This window comes from Cuculus canorus, chromosome 18 (genome assembly GCF_017976375.1).
Source record: "Cuculus canorus isolate bCucCan1 chromosome 18, bCucCan1.pri, whole genome shotgun sequence".
NCBI classification, from domain to species: Eukaryota; Metazoa; Chordata; class Aves; order Cuculiformes; family Cuculidae; genus Cuculus; species Cuculus canorus.
This window is the reverse complement of record NC_071418.1, coordinates 7,859,362-7,873,135: the sequence shown is the minus strand read 5'-3', so window position 1 is coordinate 7,873,135 and position 13,774 is coordinate 7,859,362. Positions and strand designations below refer to the sequence as shown.

General features: G+C 44.9%; 1 protein-coding gene across 1 annotated transcript in view; it reads right to left on the bottom strand.

Annotated features, from left to right (window-relative positions):
* Nucleotides 1-2,978: 2,978 nt before the first annotated feature.
* The window catches only part of GLP2R (glucagon like peptide 2 receptor), a 32,251-nt gene continuing 21,455 nt past the window's right edge, over nucleotides 2,979-13,774 (bottom strand). Inside the window, exons 11-13 of the mRNA XM_009567096.2 lie at nucleotides 13,424-13,562; nucleotides 7,289-7,330; nucleotides 2,979-5,781 (exon numbers count right to left, since the gene is read on the bottom strand). Coding sequence (XP_009565391.2) covers nucleotides 5,443-5,781; nucleotides 7,289-7,330; nucleotides 13,424-13,562 — 520 coding nt within the window. The 3' untranslated portion in view covers nucleotides 2,979-5,442. The remainder of the gene's footprint in view (nucleotides 5,782-7,288; nucleotides 7,331-13,423; nucleotides 13,563-13,774) is intronic.

The window sequence follows — 13,774 nt, the reverse complement described above, 5'->3', positions numbered from 1 at the left end:
GAGATAGCTGCGCCTATGACATAACTCAGGCTTGAACTTAAACGGTGTTCCTGGAACCATGGGCAGAGGGTGGGGATGGAAGCCCCAGATCAGGCTGATGAGGACAGTTTATTCCTGTTTGTTTGCTTGGGGACCTGGCAGATCTGTTGGACCCAACTGCATCCATGTTGGCTGCTGTACAAACACACGCAGAGACCATTCTGTTTTGCAGGGCTTGGGGTGGACACAGAACCAAGTTGCAGAAGGTCAGAGATGCTCAAAGTGATTTGCACTGTTCCTGGGAGGATATACACAAGACCATTGAATAGGAGCACAAACCATTACTGCTGAGAGTCAAATGAAGAAGTTAAACTTGTTCTACAAGCTGAGTGGGCTGAAAGTGTTTTTGAGCCCTCACAGATCATTGTGACATATGTCCTTCATGAAGCCCTTAAAAGCAAAGCTATGTACAAAGATGAAGCACTTGGTTTGACTTCTCTCTTGTAATCTTTCCTGGTTCGCTACCCAGGTGCCAACTAGCATTTCTCACATGTGGTTTCATTAAATACTATGACAATTTCTGAACTGAGGGTCAAGGCCAAGTGGCCCAAGGAATGCTGTTTGCACAGGTTACGTTGAACTCACACACGAGTTCAGTTTTGGCAGTCAGGATCTTCTATCTTGGTTCAAACCACAGAAATACTAATGTCACATTTCTTACTCAAAGAATCTTGCTTGTATAAATTACTGTCTTGGTCCTTATACAAATGAAAAAAAAAATTACAAACACACACCAGTGAAGTATTTATTGCAGGGACAAACAGGGGGGCCTCAGTGGTTGATGCTGCAGGCACTGGTTGCACTGTTTTTTTCACAAGTCCCTGAAAGCAGAGGATGGGAATACCTTGTTTCAATTTCATTTTGACTTCCTGTTTTATAAAGTGGAAAACCAAACACTCAATGTCCTGAAGCGACAGCAAAAGTTGTGGTCTTGTTATTTACAGAGCTATGATTTGTTTGGTAGACTTAGCAAATCATAGAATCATAGAATGGTTTGGGTTGGAACGGACCTCAAAGCCCACCCAGTGCCACCCCCTGCCATGGGCAGGGACACCTCCCACTGGATCAGGGGCTCCAAGCCCCATCCAACCTGGCCTTGAACCCCTCCAGGGATGGGGCAGCCCCCACTGCTCTGGGCACCCTGGGCCAGGGCCTCCCCACCCTCACAGCAAAACATTTCTTCCTAAGATCTCATCTCGATCTCCCCTCTTTCAGCTCAAAACCATCCTCCCTTGTCCTCTCCCTGCACCCCCTAATCCAGAGCCCCTCTCCAGCTTTCCTGGAGTCCCTGGAGTCCTTCAGTGCTGGAAGCTGCTCTATGGTCACCTCAGAGCCTTCTTTTCTCCAGGCTGGACAACCCCAACTCTCTCAGCCTGTCCTTGTACAGGAGGTGCTCCAGCCCTTGGGTCTTTGTGGCCTCCTCTGGACTCACTCCAACAGCTCCATGGCCTTCCTGAGCACAGGGCTCCAGGTGGGGTCTCACCCGAGATGAGTAAAGGGGCAGAACCCCCTCCCTTGCCCTGCTGGTCAAACTCCTTTTGATGCCGCACAGGATGCAGTTGGCTTTCTGGGCTGCGAGCGCACCTTGCGGACTCAAATGCTTTTAAGACCGTATCATTTGTGTCTGCTTGCTTGCTCAAAGCGACCACTGCTCTTTTTATCTTTAGTTAACTTTAAGCTGATTTCTTCCATACAGTGACAATCATGGCTCTCTGATCTCACCTCCAAGAGCTCTTCTCACCTCCCTTTCACTGTCTGGTGAGTCTGTTTAGGGCCACTTGAATGACCAAAGGTCTGGAAGACCTCCCTTGTGAAGTGAGGTTCAGAGAGTTGGGGTTGTTCAAATTGGAGAAGACTCCAATAAGACCTTATTGCAGCTTTTTAATACTGAAGAAACTGATAAGAAAGATGGGGACAGAGTTTTTAGAAGGGCCTATAGCAATAGGACGAGGGGTGATGGTGTTAGACTAAAAGCAGAAAGGTTTAGACTGGATATTGGGAAGAAATTTTTTTACCCAGGCATCCAACCTTCTCAGACTTGTCTTTTGCAGAGGATTCAATGAGGTGGCACACGTGTGACTCTCCACTATACTTTGCTTCTATTTGATGCCTTGGGAAGTGAGCACATTAAATATGACAGAACTGGCACATCTCAATCTACTGGATTTTATTCCCTATTTTAAAGACTACAAACCAGTCTTATTGGTTCCAAGACATAACTGACAGACAGCTCTCCAGTCGGAAGTGTTTGTGCTTTACTGTTTGTGGCTTTGAAGCACAGCCCCTGATATGTAGAAGCAATATATTTAAGCAATGCATGTAAGTACGCATTTATAATTAGCATATAGTTGACATCTTCAGCCATAGAAGGAGCTGTGGTGTCTGGAAGAGTGTGCTTTATGTGTAGTAAAACATAAAATATTATAGCGTGTCTCACAGGAGATTATTAAGATTGTATAAACCATATTCATATAAATCAGATCCGTTATTTCACTACATACAGTGGGAAAGTTCTTTTGAAGTTTTGCAAGTTTTGATGGAAAGCAAAATCCTTGGCAAAGACAACTTTGATGCTGTAGGAATCAGGTTTTAGAGTGGGTTGTCTTTAATAAATATCCCACCTTATCTTACTTAATGGGATGATTCTGCAGAGACCAAACTTGCCAGAGCCGTGGGAGGATGGGCTCCTTTAGCTCGCCCAGGTCTTTCTTATAAGGCAAAGGCAGTGGCAATTAGGGAGTAAAGGTGAGCAATTGATTGATAAAGAGAAAAATCTTGGTATTGGGTCTACACAAGCATAACACCCTGGCCCAATGTTAAAGTTTTTGTTGTCTGATATTAAATATAAGCTTAAGCTGAAGTAGGAGAGGTTTAGATGAGATCTTGGGGAGAACTGTTTTCCTGTGAGGGTGGGGAGGTCCTGGTTGCTCAGGGAAGCTGTGACTGCCCCATCCCTGGAGGGGTTCAAGGCCAGGTTGGATGGGGTTGGGAGCCCCTGATCCAGTGGGAGGTGTCCCTTCCCATGGCAGGGGGTGGGACTGGGTGGGCTTTGAGTTTCCTTCCAACCCAAACCATTCCATGATTCTATGATACGTAGGGACTGGTGCTTGTAATGTGTAGTGAAGAAATCCACTGCACTAAAATGTGATGCAAGCAAAGTGCACATTCTATTAAAAAGCCATTTAAAACTGCAGCTATATTTTCAAATGGATCAAGTAATTATGTTTTATTAATATTTTACTGAAATATACAACCTTGTATTGGTTAAACAGGTTAAGTTGTTAACACTGACAGAACTATTTTTGAAAAGTACCAGCAATGCCATGGTCCAAAAGTGTCCTTGATCTACTGCGAGTCAATGAATGTATCTGTTCTTTGCAAGAAAACAGTATAACACAACTGGCAAAATTTACACATATATTTGTAGACTGATAAGTAGTTTTTAAAAGCATTGGTACATTGAATAAGGTGCATAAACTTAGTCTGCTCAAACAAGATGTTGAAGATATAGGCGACCTATCTCAAAATATATACCATTTGCGGGTATAAAGCTGGCAGCAGGGGTCTAAGGGCAAAGCCACCCCATGGGGACATGTAGGAAGCCATAAGGGCAGCTACACGGCTGACACCCGGTGGAGAGAAAATATGCGAACAGAACCCAAGAGAAGCCCTGAAGATTATTTCTTTGATATACAGTGTTTTTCACAGAATGACAGAGCAATTGAGGTTGGAGGGAACTCCTGGAGGCCACCTGGTCCACTCCCCTTCCCAGGCAGGGCCCCCTACAGCCAGTTGCTCAGGATGTGTTTTATTACATTTGCAGGCATTTAGGTTAAAATAGAGTTCTCACCAGTGAAGTATATGTAAAATTCATAATATTTTTTTGCGGCCTTTCAATACTGAAAGGGGGCTGATAAGAAAGATGGGGAAAAACTTTTTAGCAGGACCTGTAGCAACAGGATGAGGGATGATGGTGTTAAACTAAAACTTTAGACTAGACATTAGGGAGACTTTTTTTACGCTGAGGGTGGTGAAACCCTGGCCCAGGCTGCCCAGAGAGGTGGTGGGTGTCCCATCCCTGGAAACATTCAAGGTCAGTTTGGATGGAGCTCTGAGCAACCTGAGGGAGCTGAAGGTGTCCCTGCTCACTGTAGGGGGGTTGGATGGATGGCCTTCATGGTCCCTTCCAACCCAGACCATTCTGTGATTCTGTGATAACCAGTGCTGTGTAACTCATTGCAGTCTAGCTAGTTATACACTTGTCTGGAGGATACCTGTATGTTGTAGATAGACATTGCCCGCTTATCTTTCTGCTGCCTTCCTCTTTTTCTCTTTCAGTATGCCCATTGGCTCACGTTTGCGAGTTCGGAGACCAGCTCATAGAACGTTAACAAACGTAATTGGCTTTCATAGGTCTGTGAGTGAGCTGTATATGACAATTAAAATTTCATCTTGATTCTTGTTGAATGCTGGGAAAGGATTTCACAATATTCTTTTGGTGCCACTACAGTCCCGTGTCATTTTGGGTCCCCTGGGAGGAAGGAGGTAGCAGCACTCACCTCTTATCTCTTTTGTTCTTTAGGCCACAGGGGGGGACAAACCTGCAGAAGGGTGGCTTGTGTCAAACAAACAGTGAAAACAAAAAGGAGCAAACAAAAATTGTATCAAAACTTTTCATTTGAGCACTTTCCAAAGAAAACATTTTGGTCTTTCACTTCATAATGACATATTCAGCACTAGACTTTAAGTGAAGATGCTTAAAAATGAAAGGAAAAGTTTGTTTCTTCCCTTCCACAAAACGTGTCTGGTTTGGCCTGAAATGATGACTCCGCTCTGCGGAGAGAAAAGACTCCTACACATATATCTTTATTTATGAAACACATAGAATCGCAGAATTGCTTGGTTGGAAAAGACCTTTGAGATCATTGAGTCCAACCGTACCTGTCCACCGCTAAACCATAGCCCTGAGCACCTCATCCACCCATCTTTTGAGTACCTTCAGGGATGGGGACTCAACTATGTATCTATGAAACATCCCTATGAAAGAGAAAAACAAACAACTTCTGTATGTATGTATGGAGTTACTGGGACACAGTGTTTGCGTCCAGAGCCTACTAACTTCCAGATCACATTATGCTCTCCTGGTTACTCGTCTTTCAGCATCAGTTATCTTCCAGACTGCTCAAATCAAAGCATTTTCTGACCCATCAAAGCTCTTCTATCCCAGCCACACAGCTCAGCAACACCCAGACCAACATTTTTCTCAGATTAAGAAAACTGGGAAAATTGGGATATTAGCTGCTTCCTCCTTGCAGATTGCAGAGATCTCTACAGGCTGGAGGTAAGATAAGGGCTTTCCAAATCCTGTGGCTGTTGGAAGGTGCTGTCCTAGTGGAGAGCTTTCTAAATCTCGCTTTCTTCGAATACTTCCTCGGTTGTCTCTCCAGTGGTGAACTCTCCTTCACTGCTGTCTGACATGCTGGCCTGGGGGCGAGCCTGGAGAGCACAGCCTGGCTGTGGGCTGGGATCTGTCCTCCTCTTCACCAGCACCTGCTGGAGCTGCGTGCCCCAGGGCTCGCTCGCCTCCAGGCGCAAGTGGTGTTTGCTGCCCAGCTGCTGCTTTTTCCTTTTCTGTGAACATTTCCTGAGGTATTTTATGTTTTCCCCAAGAAAGCAATGTTTACAGCCAAAGGGATCTGCCAGCAGGAAGCGTGACCACTGCTTCTGGAGCTCTGCTTTCACCTGGGGGGAGAAGAAAACAGTCTGTCCATGGTGATGTCCTGTAAACCCCTGCAGCCCGCTGACTCGAGTGCTGCTGTAAACTGAGAATGTGGAAGTCCTGAGCTTCTGGCCCTTTTGGGGTGCACCTCATATCTGGCGAGGTCCTTGTAGGGTGTAAACAAACTCGTTTGCCAAGTTAATCTTAAGAGACCACCCTCTTCATTCTATCTTAGGGAAGTTTTTGCTAGCCCCTGAACCCCTGGTATCCCGCGATCCCAGTGAACATGTGTGGGAGAGCTCAGTTGGCTTTCATGTTTACAGCCTGATGGAGTGAGGAGAAGGAAAGCCCAAGGGATGTGGAAAGGAGGACTGTGCGTCTTTGCTGGAGTGTTGTGCTTGGATATCTTATCTAATTTGTTTTGTTAAAGCTTTTTATCTGGCAGCCTGCCTTAAACCCTCAGCACTGAGCGTCCCGCTGCCTGCATCACCCGAGCCAGTGCTGCAGATGGAGAGCAGGCTCCAGGTCCCACAGTGGAGCAGGATGCCCTCTTACTCCAACCAGCTGAACCTTTGGCCTGAAAGCTTGGCTGTAGGAGGAGATGGAAGGCCAAAAGAGCAACCGTTAACTGCTGATAGGAGATGCTAGCAGTTCTGAGCCCTTGAGAGACAAGTACTCCTGTATTGCACAGAAGTGCCAGCTCTTTTATTTAAGGAGTTCCAAAATTGCTTCAGGTTTCCTTGTTAAATAGAATCATAGAATCACTAGGTTGGAAAAGACTTCTTGGATCATTGAGTCCAACCATTCCTATCTGACAGTAAACCATGTCCCTGAGCACCTCGTCTAAATCCCTGCAGGGATGGTGAGTCCACCCCCTCCCTGCGCAGCCATGCCAGGGCCCAATGACCCTTTCTGGGAAAAAAAATTTCCTGATGTCCAGACTAACCCTCCCCTGGAGCAGCTTGAGGCCATTCCCTCTTGTCCTGTCCCTGTCACTGGGGAGAAGAGCCCAGCACCTCTCTACAATTTCCTTTCAGGTAGTTGTAGAGAGCAATAAGGTCTCCCCTCAGCCTCCTCTTCTCCAGGCTAAACAACCCCAGCTCCCTCAGCCGCTCCTCGTAAGACTTGTTCTCCAGCCCCTCACCAGCTTCATTGCTCTTCTTTGGACGTTCCAGAGCCTCAACATCCTTCTTGGAGTGAGGGCCCAGAATTGAACACAGTACTCGAGATGCGTCTCACCAGTGCTGAGCACAGGGGCAGAATCCCCTCCCTGGACCTGCTGCTCACACCATTTCTGATCCAAGCCAAGATGCCATTGGCTTTCTTGGCCTCCTGGACCACTGCTGGCTCGTGTTCAGTCCCAAACCTGCGAGAGGTCTTGCTGTTCTCTTCATGCAGAACTATAACAGTTCAAAAGAACGTACAAATGCTCTCAAATAAGCAGAGCCAGTCAATGCGTTTGTCCTTCTGGGTGTCATTAATATACTTTACTAATCAACTAAAAACCTTTCCCGTGGCATTATCTCTTACCTCTCCATTAGCAAAGCAATATAACACTGCTACAAAAAAACCCTGTAAGAGAAACAGTAAGAGAAGAAAGTTAGAGTGCACAGGAAGCATCTGAAATTTTACTTAAAGATTATATGAGCTTTAAAGTGCTACGTATAAACAACATCACTACTGAAGTACTCATTGACTTGTTTTCAGATGGTGTTTTAGCAAATGCAGGGCACGTTTGTTGCAAATGCTGAAGAACCCAATCTGATCTCCTGTGCTCTCTTCATTTTGCTGTATTTTTTTTTCTCAAGCTGCTGCTGTTATACTATGACTGCTGCTACTTCAAAACATGGTAAAACAAACAAAAATGTAGTTTGGGGTCTCATATTTATCCAGGTGCTTGTTTAAATTTGCAAATGTGAGTACTGAGAGGGCACTGATTTGGGTGCTTTTTAAAAAATCAGTGAAAAAGTCATCATAAAATCATACCAGAAGGTAGAAAATTCAGTTGATGATTCATGTTTGATGTTCATTTTGTACCCTGATTTCTATAATGCTTCCTCGTGTTCATTTTTTATCGCAATACTAGGAACTTCATACTTGGAAATCTTTCACATATGCCATGACTTCTACATTTTTAAGTGATTAGTGCTAGTTTAAGGCTCAGCCGTATTGTTCTGGCTATTTCGAATTATCATTTTTCCTTTGAAATTGACTTAAATAAACACCTTTAAAAAAATTAAATGCTAGAGATAAAACTTGTTTTGAACCAAACCCGAATCTTTCCATTTTCCTCCTCTCTGTTTCTATTTGATCTCAGATCAAATCAACGCGTCTGCCCCTCAGCCCACCATAGATAGGCAGATTTATTATCATTGCTCCATGAAATGTGCTTCTTTTGCTCTGTCTAAACACATCAGGAGAGACCTCAGCTGGAGACTTGCGTTCAGTTCTGGAGTCCTCAGCAAAGGAGAGATATAGATATGTTAGAGTGAGTCCAGAGGAGGCCACAAAGATGATCCGAGGGCTGGAGCACCTCCCCGGATGAGGACAGGCTGAGAGAGTTGGGGTTGTTCAGCCTGGAGAAAAGAAGGCTCTGAGGAGACCTTAGAGCAGCTTCCAGTGCTGAAAGAGGCTCCAGGAAAGCTGGGGAGGGGCTCTGGATCAGGGAGTGGAGGGAGAGGACAAGGGGAAATGGGTTTAAACTGAAAGAGGGGAGATTTAGATGAGCTCTTAGGAAGAAATATTTTCCTCAGAGCGGGGAGGCCATGGCCCAGGTTGCCCAGAGAGGTTGCCCCATTCCTGGAGGTGTTGAAGGCCAGGCTGGATGCGGCTTTAATCATCCTGATCCAGTGGGGGTGTCCCTGCCTATGGCACGGGGGTTGGAACTCATTAAATAACCAAGTTTTAAGCACCAGAAATGAGCATTTTTTTTTTTTTTGCTGTGGCTAATATTTCACATACACCAGCGAGCCAAGAAGGTTAGGATTGATCCACTTTCTATCTCATCATATCTACTCGTATTTAGAATTTAATTTTGTGCTCCTTGAAAATGTTTGAGTTAAAACCCCCAGCTGAGATCCCAGAGGTAATTGTTTTTCTTTAACAAAACAGTTTTAACTGCTTTTCGAAACTACTGAGAGGATTTACAGACTAAACAAATGTAATTGTGTACAATTTATGTGCTTTTTTTTTTGCTAATGCCTTCACAAATAATGCTGTAGCTATTGCTAATCTGCAATAAACATTATTGAAGATCTTTGGGTATTTTGAAAAGAAGTTTTGCTTCTGAAGCGTGCCATGCAGCCGAGCGCATGCATGTTCCTCTAAAAGGAATGCCATTTGTGTCTTCTAGCAGGGATGAGTAAGCTATCTACTCTATTAGATTCCTTTGTACAAGCCAGTAAATAAAATTTTCACTTAAAATGATTCTGTGTTTCTTAAAATAACATCTAGACACTGCAACCTCTCCAAGTAAGGATATGTCTACTTGTACTTCAACAGCATGTCAGCAGGCCCCCCTCAGGGTGATGGCTCTGCATGAACTCCTTTCTGCCTGCCTGGACATCTTCCCCGTTGAGCCGTGGTGGATATCTTTCATTAGAGGCTAAAACCAAAGCGCTGATGCGTACACCTCCCAGAGCGCTGGTGCACAGACAGGTTAAAAATGAGGTTCACTATAAAATGTGGGGAAAGAACAATAATGCTTTGATGACCTCATTTGCAGCCCGTGGGAGAGGGTAAACGCAAGTCAAAGCAGCGAGTGAGCGAGGACTTCCAACCAGAGATAATGTTGGGTACCTCATTAAAGAAAGGAAACTTGGAAAGTGCTATCCTGTCTCACCTCGAAGGTCAAGGCAGGAAGATAAAGGCAAAGGCCAACTTTGCTAAGCAAGTAGTTTAATGGGAGTACTACCTGAAATAGTCATTGCTCAGCAACTCTGTAGAACCTGGACTGAAGCAGGCAGCAGTGCTTTGTGCCTGCAGAATGACTGGCGTGCCCAGGCTGCCCACAGCACTGGTGGCTGCCCCATCCCCGGAGGTGTTTGAGGCCAAGTTGGATGGGGCTTGGAGCCCCTGATCCAGTGGGAGGTGTCCCTGATCCAGTGGGAGGTGTCCTTAATCCAGTGGGAGGTGTCCCTGCCCATGGCAGGGGGTTGGAATTAGACAACCTTTAAGGTCCCTTCCAACTCAAACCATTCTGTGATTCTATGATTCTCAGCTTTGGCAAACTGGAGAGTAAATGGTTCCAGCGAAACACGTGTACTTATGCCTGAAGCTACCTGAGAATCTACCCATCAGTCTCAGTTACAGCTCCCAGGACCGTTTAGGATTGACCACTGTACTGGAGCGTAGCCTCTTCACACCTTCATGCCAAGACACGACAATACAGAACTGCCTGAGCTACACTCTTGTTCCTTTGCCACCTCGAGTTCCTGCCTACCTACCTTCAGCAACGTGGCTGAAGGGGAGTCAAGTGCACAAACATCTCTAAACCACTCTGCAGCCTGTATAGGCGAGAAATTTTCCCACCTGCAGGTGGTGGTCCATTTTTCTGTTCTGTCCATGTTGGGGCTCTGACCAATTTTCTTTTCTCTCTAGAAATTTGTTCATGAGTACAGAACTTTTTGTGAGTATATGTATAGGAGGTCATAGCATCACTTTGCAGATATGGTGATTGAACACATCCTATAGGGAAAAGGAACCCAAATTTTGGATGAGGACAGAACTTCTTGTGATTATGATTTTCAGGGAGTAGAAAAGCTTGATACAGAGACATTTCAAGTGGAGTATTGCGAGAATGACCCTCATTTGTTATTCTTTTGCCTGAAGAATTCTTGGTACTTCCTAAACTGCCTGGTTCTTTCAGAAGACCGCAAGAAAGCTCTTTCTTTGCTCAGGAAAATTGAACTCCTGCCTGATTTACTTTGTGTGCTTTCCGAGAGACCTGGATATATGACAACTCCATTAAAAAGAGACTTTCTTAAAATCTTAGTCAGAAATAATGAATGGCATCCTCTAAGGACTTCAACTTCATGGAGTCTCCTTTTATAGCTATTTTTAAACAAAATGGGAGGAGTTCTTTTGTTGGTCAAGCTGAAATGATCACCAGGAGGAAAAACACCTCCTGTAGAGATAGGGGAGTTAAGGATTTACTAGTCTTGATCTTGCCAGACTTAAATCTCAGGATTCAAAGCAGGAAAACATAGAGGTGATCTTTTGTTGCTGTGAGAAAGTGCCAAAAGTTCTTTAACCAGTAGGAAGACGGTGATATAAGCACTTAAGGGTTAGGAAACTCTATTCAATGGGGAGTCAAATGTTGTGACCCGAGGCTGAACACTCAGAGCCTACACAAGGGCAATTCTTCTCAAGTATCAAGTGCTCAGCTCCTGTATGTGCTGAATGGGGAGGAGGATGGGGCACTGGGCACCTGGACAACAGCCCAGTAATGGGAAGTCAGGATGCAAAGCAACCAAGAGAAAAATGAGGAAGCAGAAAACACAACCGCTTCAGTTATTCCTTTCAAGGACTTAGGCATCTGTGTTGGGGATCCAGGTATAGTCAGAGGGTCAATGTGCTTGTCTTTAAAGTGGGAGAAGCTGGCTGTTGGGTTACATCAACATATTGTTCAATAACGTGGAAGTCTAAGGGTACAGCTGTGCCGTAGAGCTGTCCCCCAGCTACCAGCCTCTCCGGGAGAAGGCACATCTACACCTTCTCTTGCATAAAGGCAGGCTAATATAGGTTACTGCCAAGGTCATCAGTGGAAGCAAACAACTAGTAAGGCAACTGCTGAGATGTTTACTCCTTGCTCCACTGATTAATTTTCTCTTACCTTTTAAAATCTATAGTTATTTAATATAAGTGGCATCAGCACTCAGGGGCAAGTGCCAAGCCTCAAAGCATCCCTTTGGCAGGAGAGAATGACTCTGCGTAAGCCTTATTGGGTGCATCCCTGGAACAGGTTAAACCATCTCCCAGCTGGGGCCTGTGTTGTCTCTGTTTCCCAGAGGAGTGAACTAATTAGGGGTCTAGTGTGCAAAAGTGTATTTTTTCACTGGCATTTCACCGAATTCATGGTGGGTTTCAATGTTCCACTTCTGATGAATTAAGTGCTTTGTTGAATTTATACTTAAGCCCATAAAAGAGACAAAAGCCCCAAACTGAGGTTCTCAAAGGACATCTCAGATGACATCTTTGATGCCTGCATGTGAAATACAAAGGCGTGAGGTATGGAGGTGCCTGAGGTAGGTAGGTGTGAGTATGGTATAAAAAAATGTCTTGGAGTTTTCTCTAGGCTTGCATGGAAGTGCCTCTGTTATAACTGCTGAACAGCACACAGCTCAGGTCGGTCGCATCCCTGATAAGGTTCTTGTACAAGATGTGTGTGTCCTCCATGCACTTGTTCAAGGGTGCTATTCTAGTAGGCATACAAAGTGTCCTCTGGGCTGGAGCCACACACAAAGCAGTTCCTGCTTACCATAGAATAAAAGTTTAGGTCAGAAGGGACCCTTAAAGATCACCCCACTGTCCAACCCCACTGCAGTGACCAGGGACATCTTCAACTCAGGTTACTCAGAGCCCCATCCAACCTGACCTTGAATGTCTCCAGGAATGGTGCCCTTACCAACGTCTCTGGGCAACCTGGGCCAGTGTTTCACCACCCTCAGCGTAGTTTCTTCTTTATATCTAGTTTAAACCTCTCCTCTTTTCATTTAAAACCATTACCCCTTGTCCTGTCAAAACAGACCGTACCGAAAGTTTGTCCCTGTCTTTTTTGTCAGCCCCTTTGAAGTACTGGAAGGCTGCAATAAGAGGTCTCCCCAGAGCCTTCTCTTCTCCAGGCTGAACAGCCCCAAGTCTCTCAGCCTTTCTTCACAGGAGAGGTGCTCCATCCCTCTGATCATCTTTCCTGTGCTGAGGGCTCCAGAGATGGACACAGGACTGCAGATGAGGTCTCACTAGAGCAGAGCAGAGGGGCAGAATCCCCTCCCTCGCTCTGCTGGTCCCACTGCTTTGGATGCAGCCCAGGATACACTTGGCTTTCTGGGCTTCAAGCACACATTGCCAGCTCATTGCAGCCTTTCATCCACCAGTACCGCAAGTCCTTCTCAGCAGGGCTGCTCTCCATCCCTTTATCCCCCGCCCTGTACTGATACTGGGGGTTGCCCTGGCCCAGAAGTGGGATTTTTGTGTGTACAATGGCACAACAAGAAGGTCATTGTGGTGCGTTTGTAGTACGCTGGACATGTATTATGCACTCAAAAAGTTTATTCCAGAACCAACTCTCCTCAGTATGATGGTAAATCTCGTTAAAAAAAGGCATTGGATGCTTTTTAGGAGTTAACTTAGCCGAAACACTTATTTTAAATAGATCACTTATATCTTGTTTTCAGAACAGAGGGTTGTGATGAGGTGTCACCCATTACCAGAGAACACAGGACACTGTTTCTGAAGATGTCAGACCCCTCTTTTGGTCTAAGGGATCACAATAGTTCAAATAAGCAGTTTGTGAATTTTTCATCTTGTCGCTATAAAACATATTGAGAGGCATTGTAGATTGGAGCATAATATTCAATAAGAATACTCTATTGTCTGTGATATCTCTAGATAAGCAACATATATACGTGGATTTATGACCCCTAAAACTGGCAAAACAGTACTTACATGAAATGAGCTCATCGTCAGCTGAATGAAAAGTCTTATATGTCTTGAAAGTCCTTGCACCTGTTCATCAGTGATGAAGGTAAATATGAATTCATGGATCCCCAGCAAAGGAATCAGCACAAGTGTAGACCTCGCCAATCTTAAAAAGAAAATGTTTGATTACAATATTTTTCCCATATCATTGGTGCAAAAATCAAGAATCCATCTATAAAGAAATGGTTCCAGAAATACTCCCTCCATATTCTGACTCTGGAATGGTATCAGTAATTTTGTGAGTTTCTTTAACCAGCTTAGAAACATGTTTACATAGATGAAAGAGGTCTCAAAAGAAAGTGAGTTCTAAGGAAGATT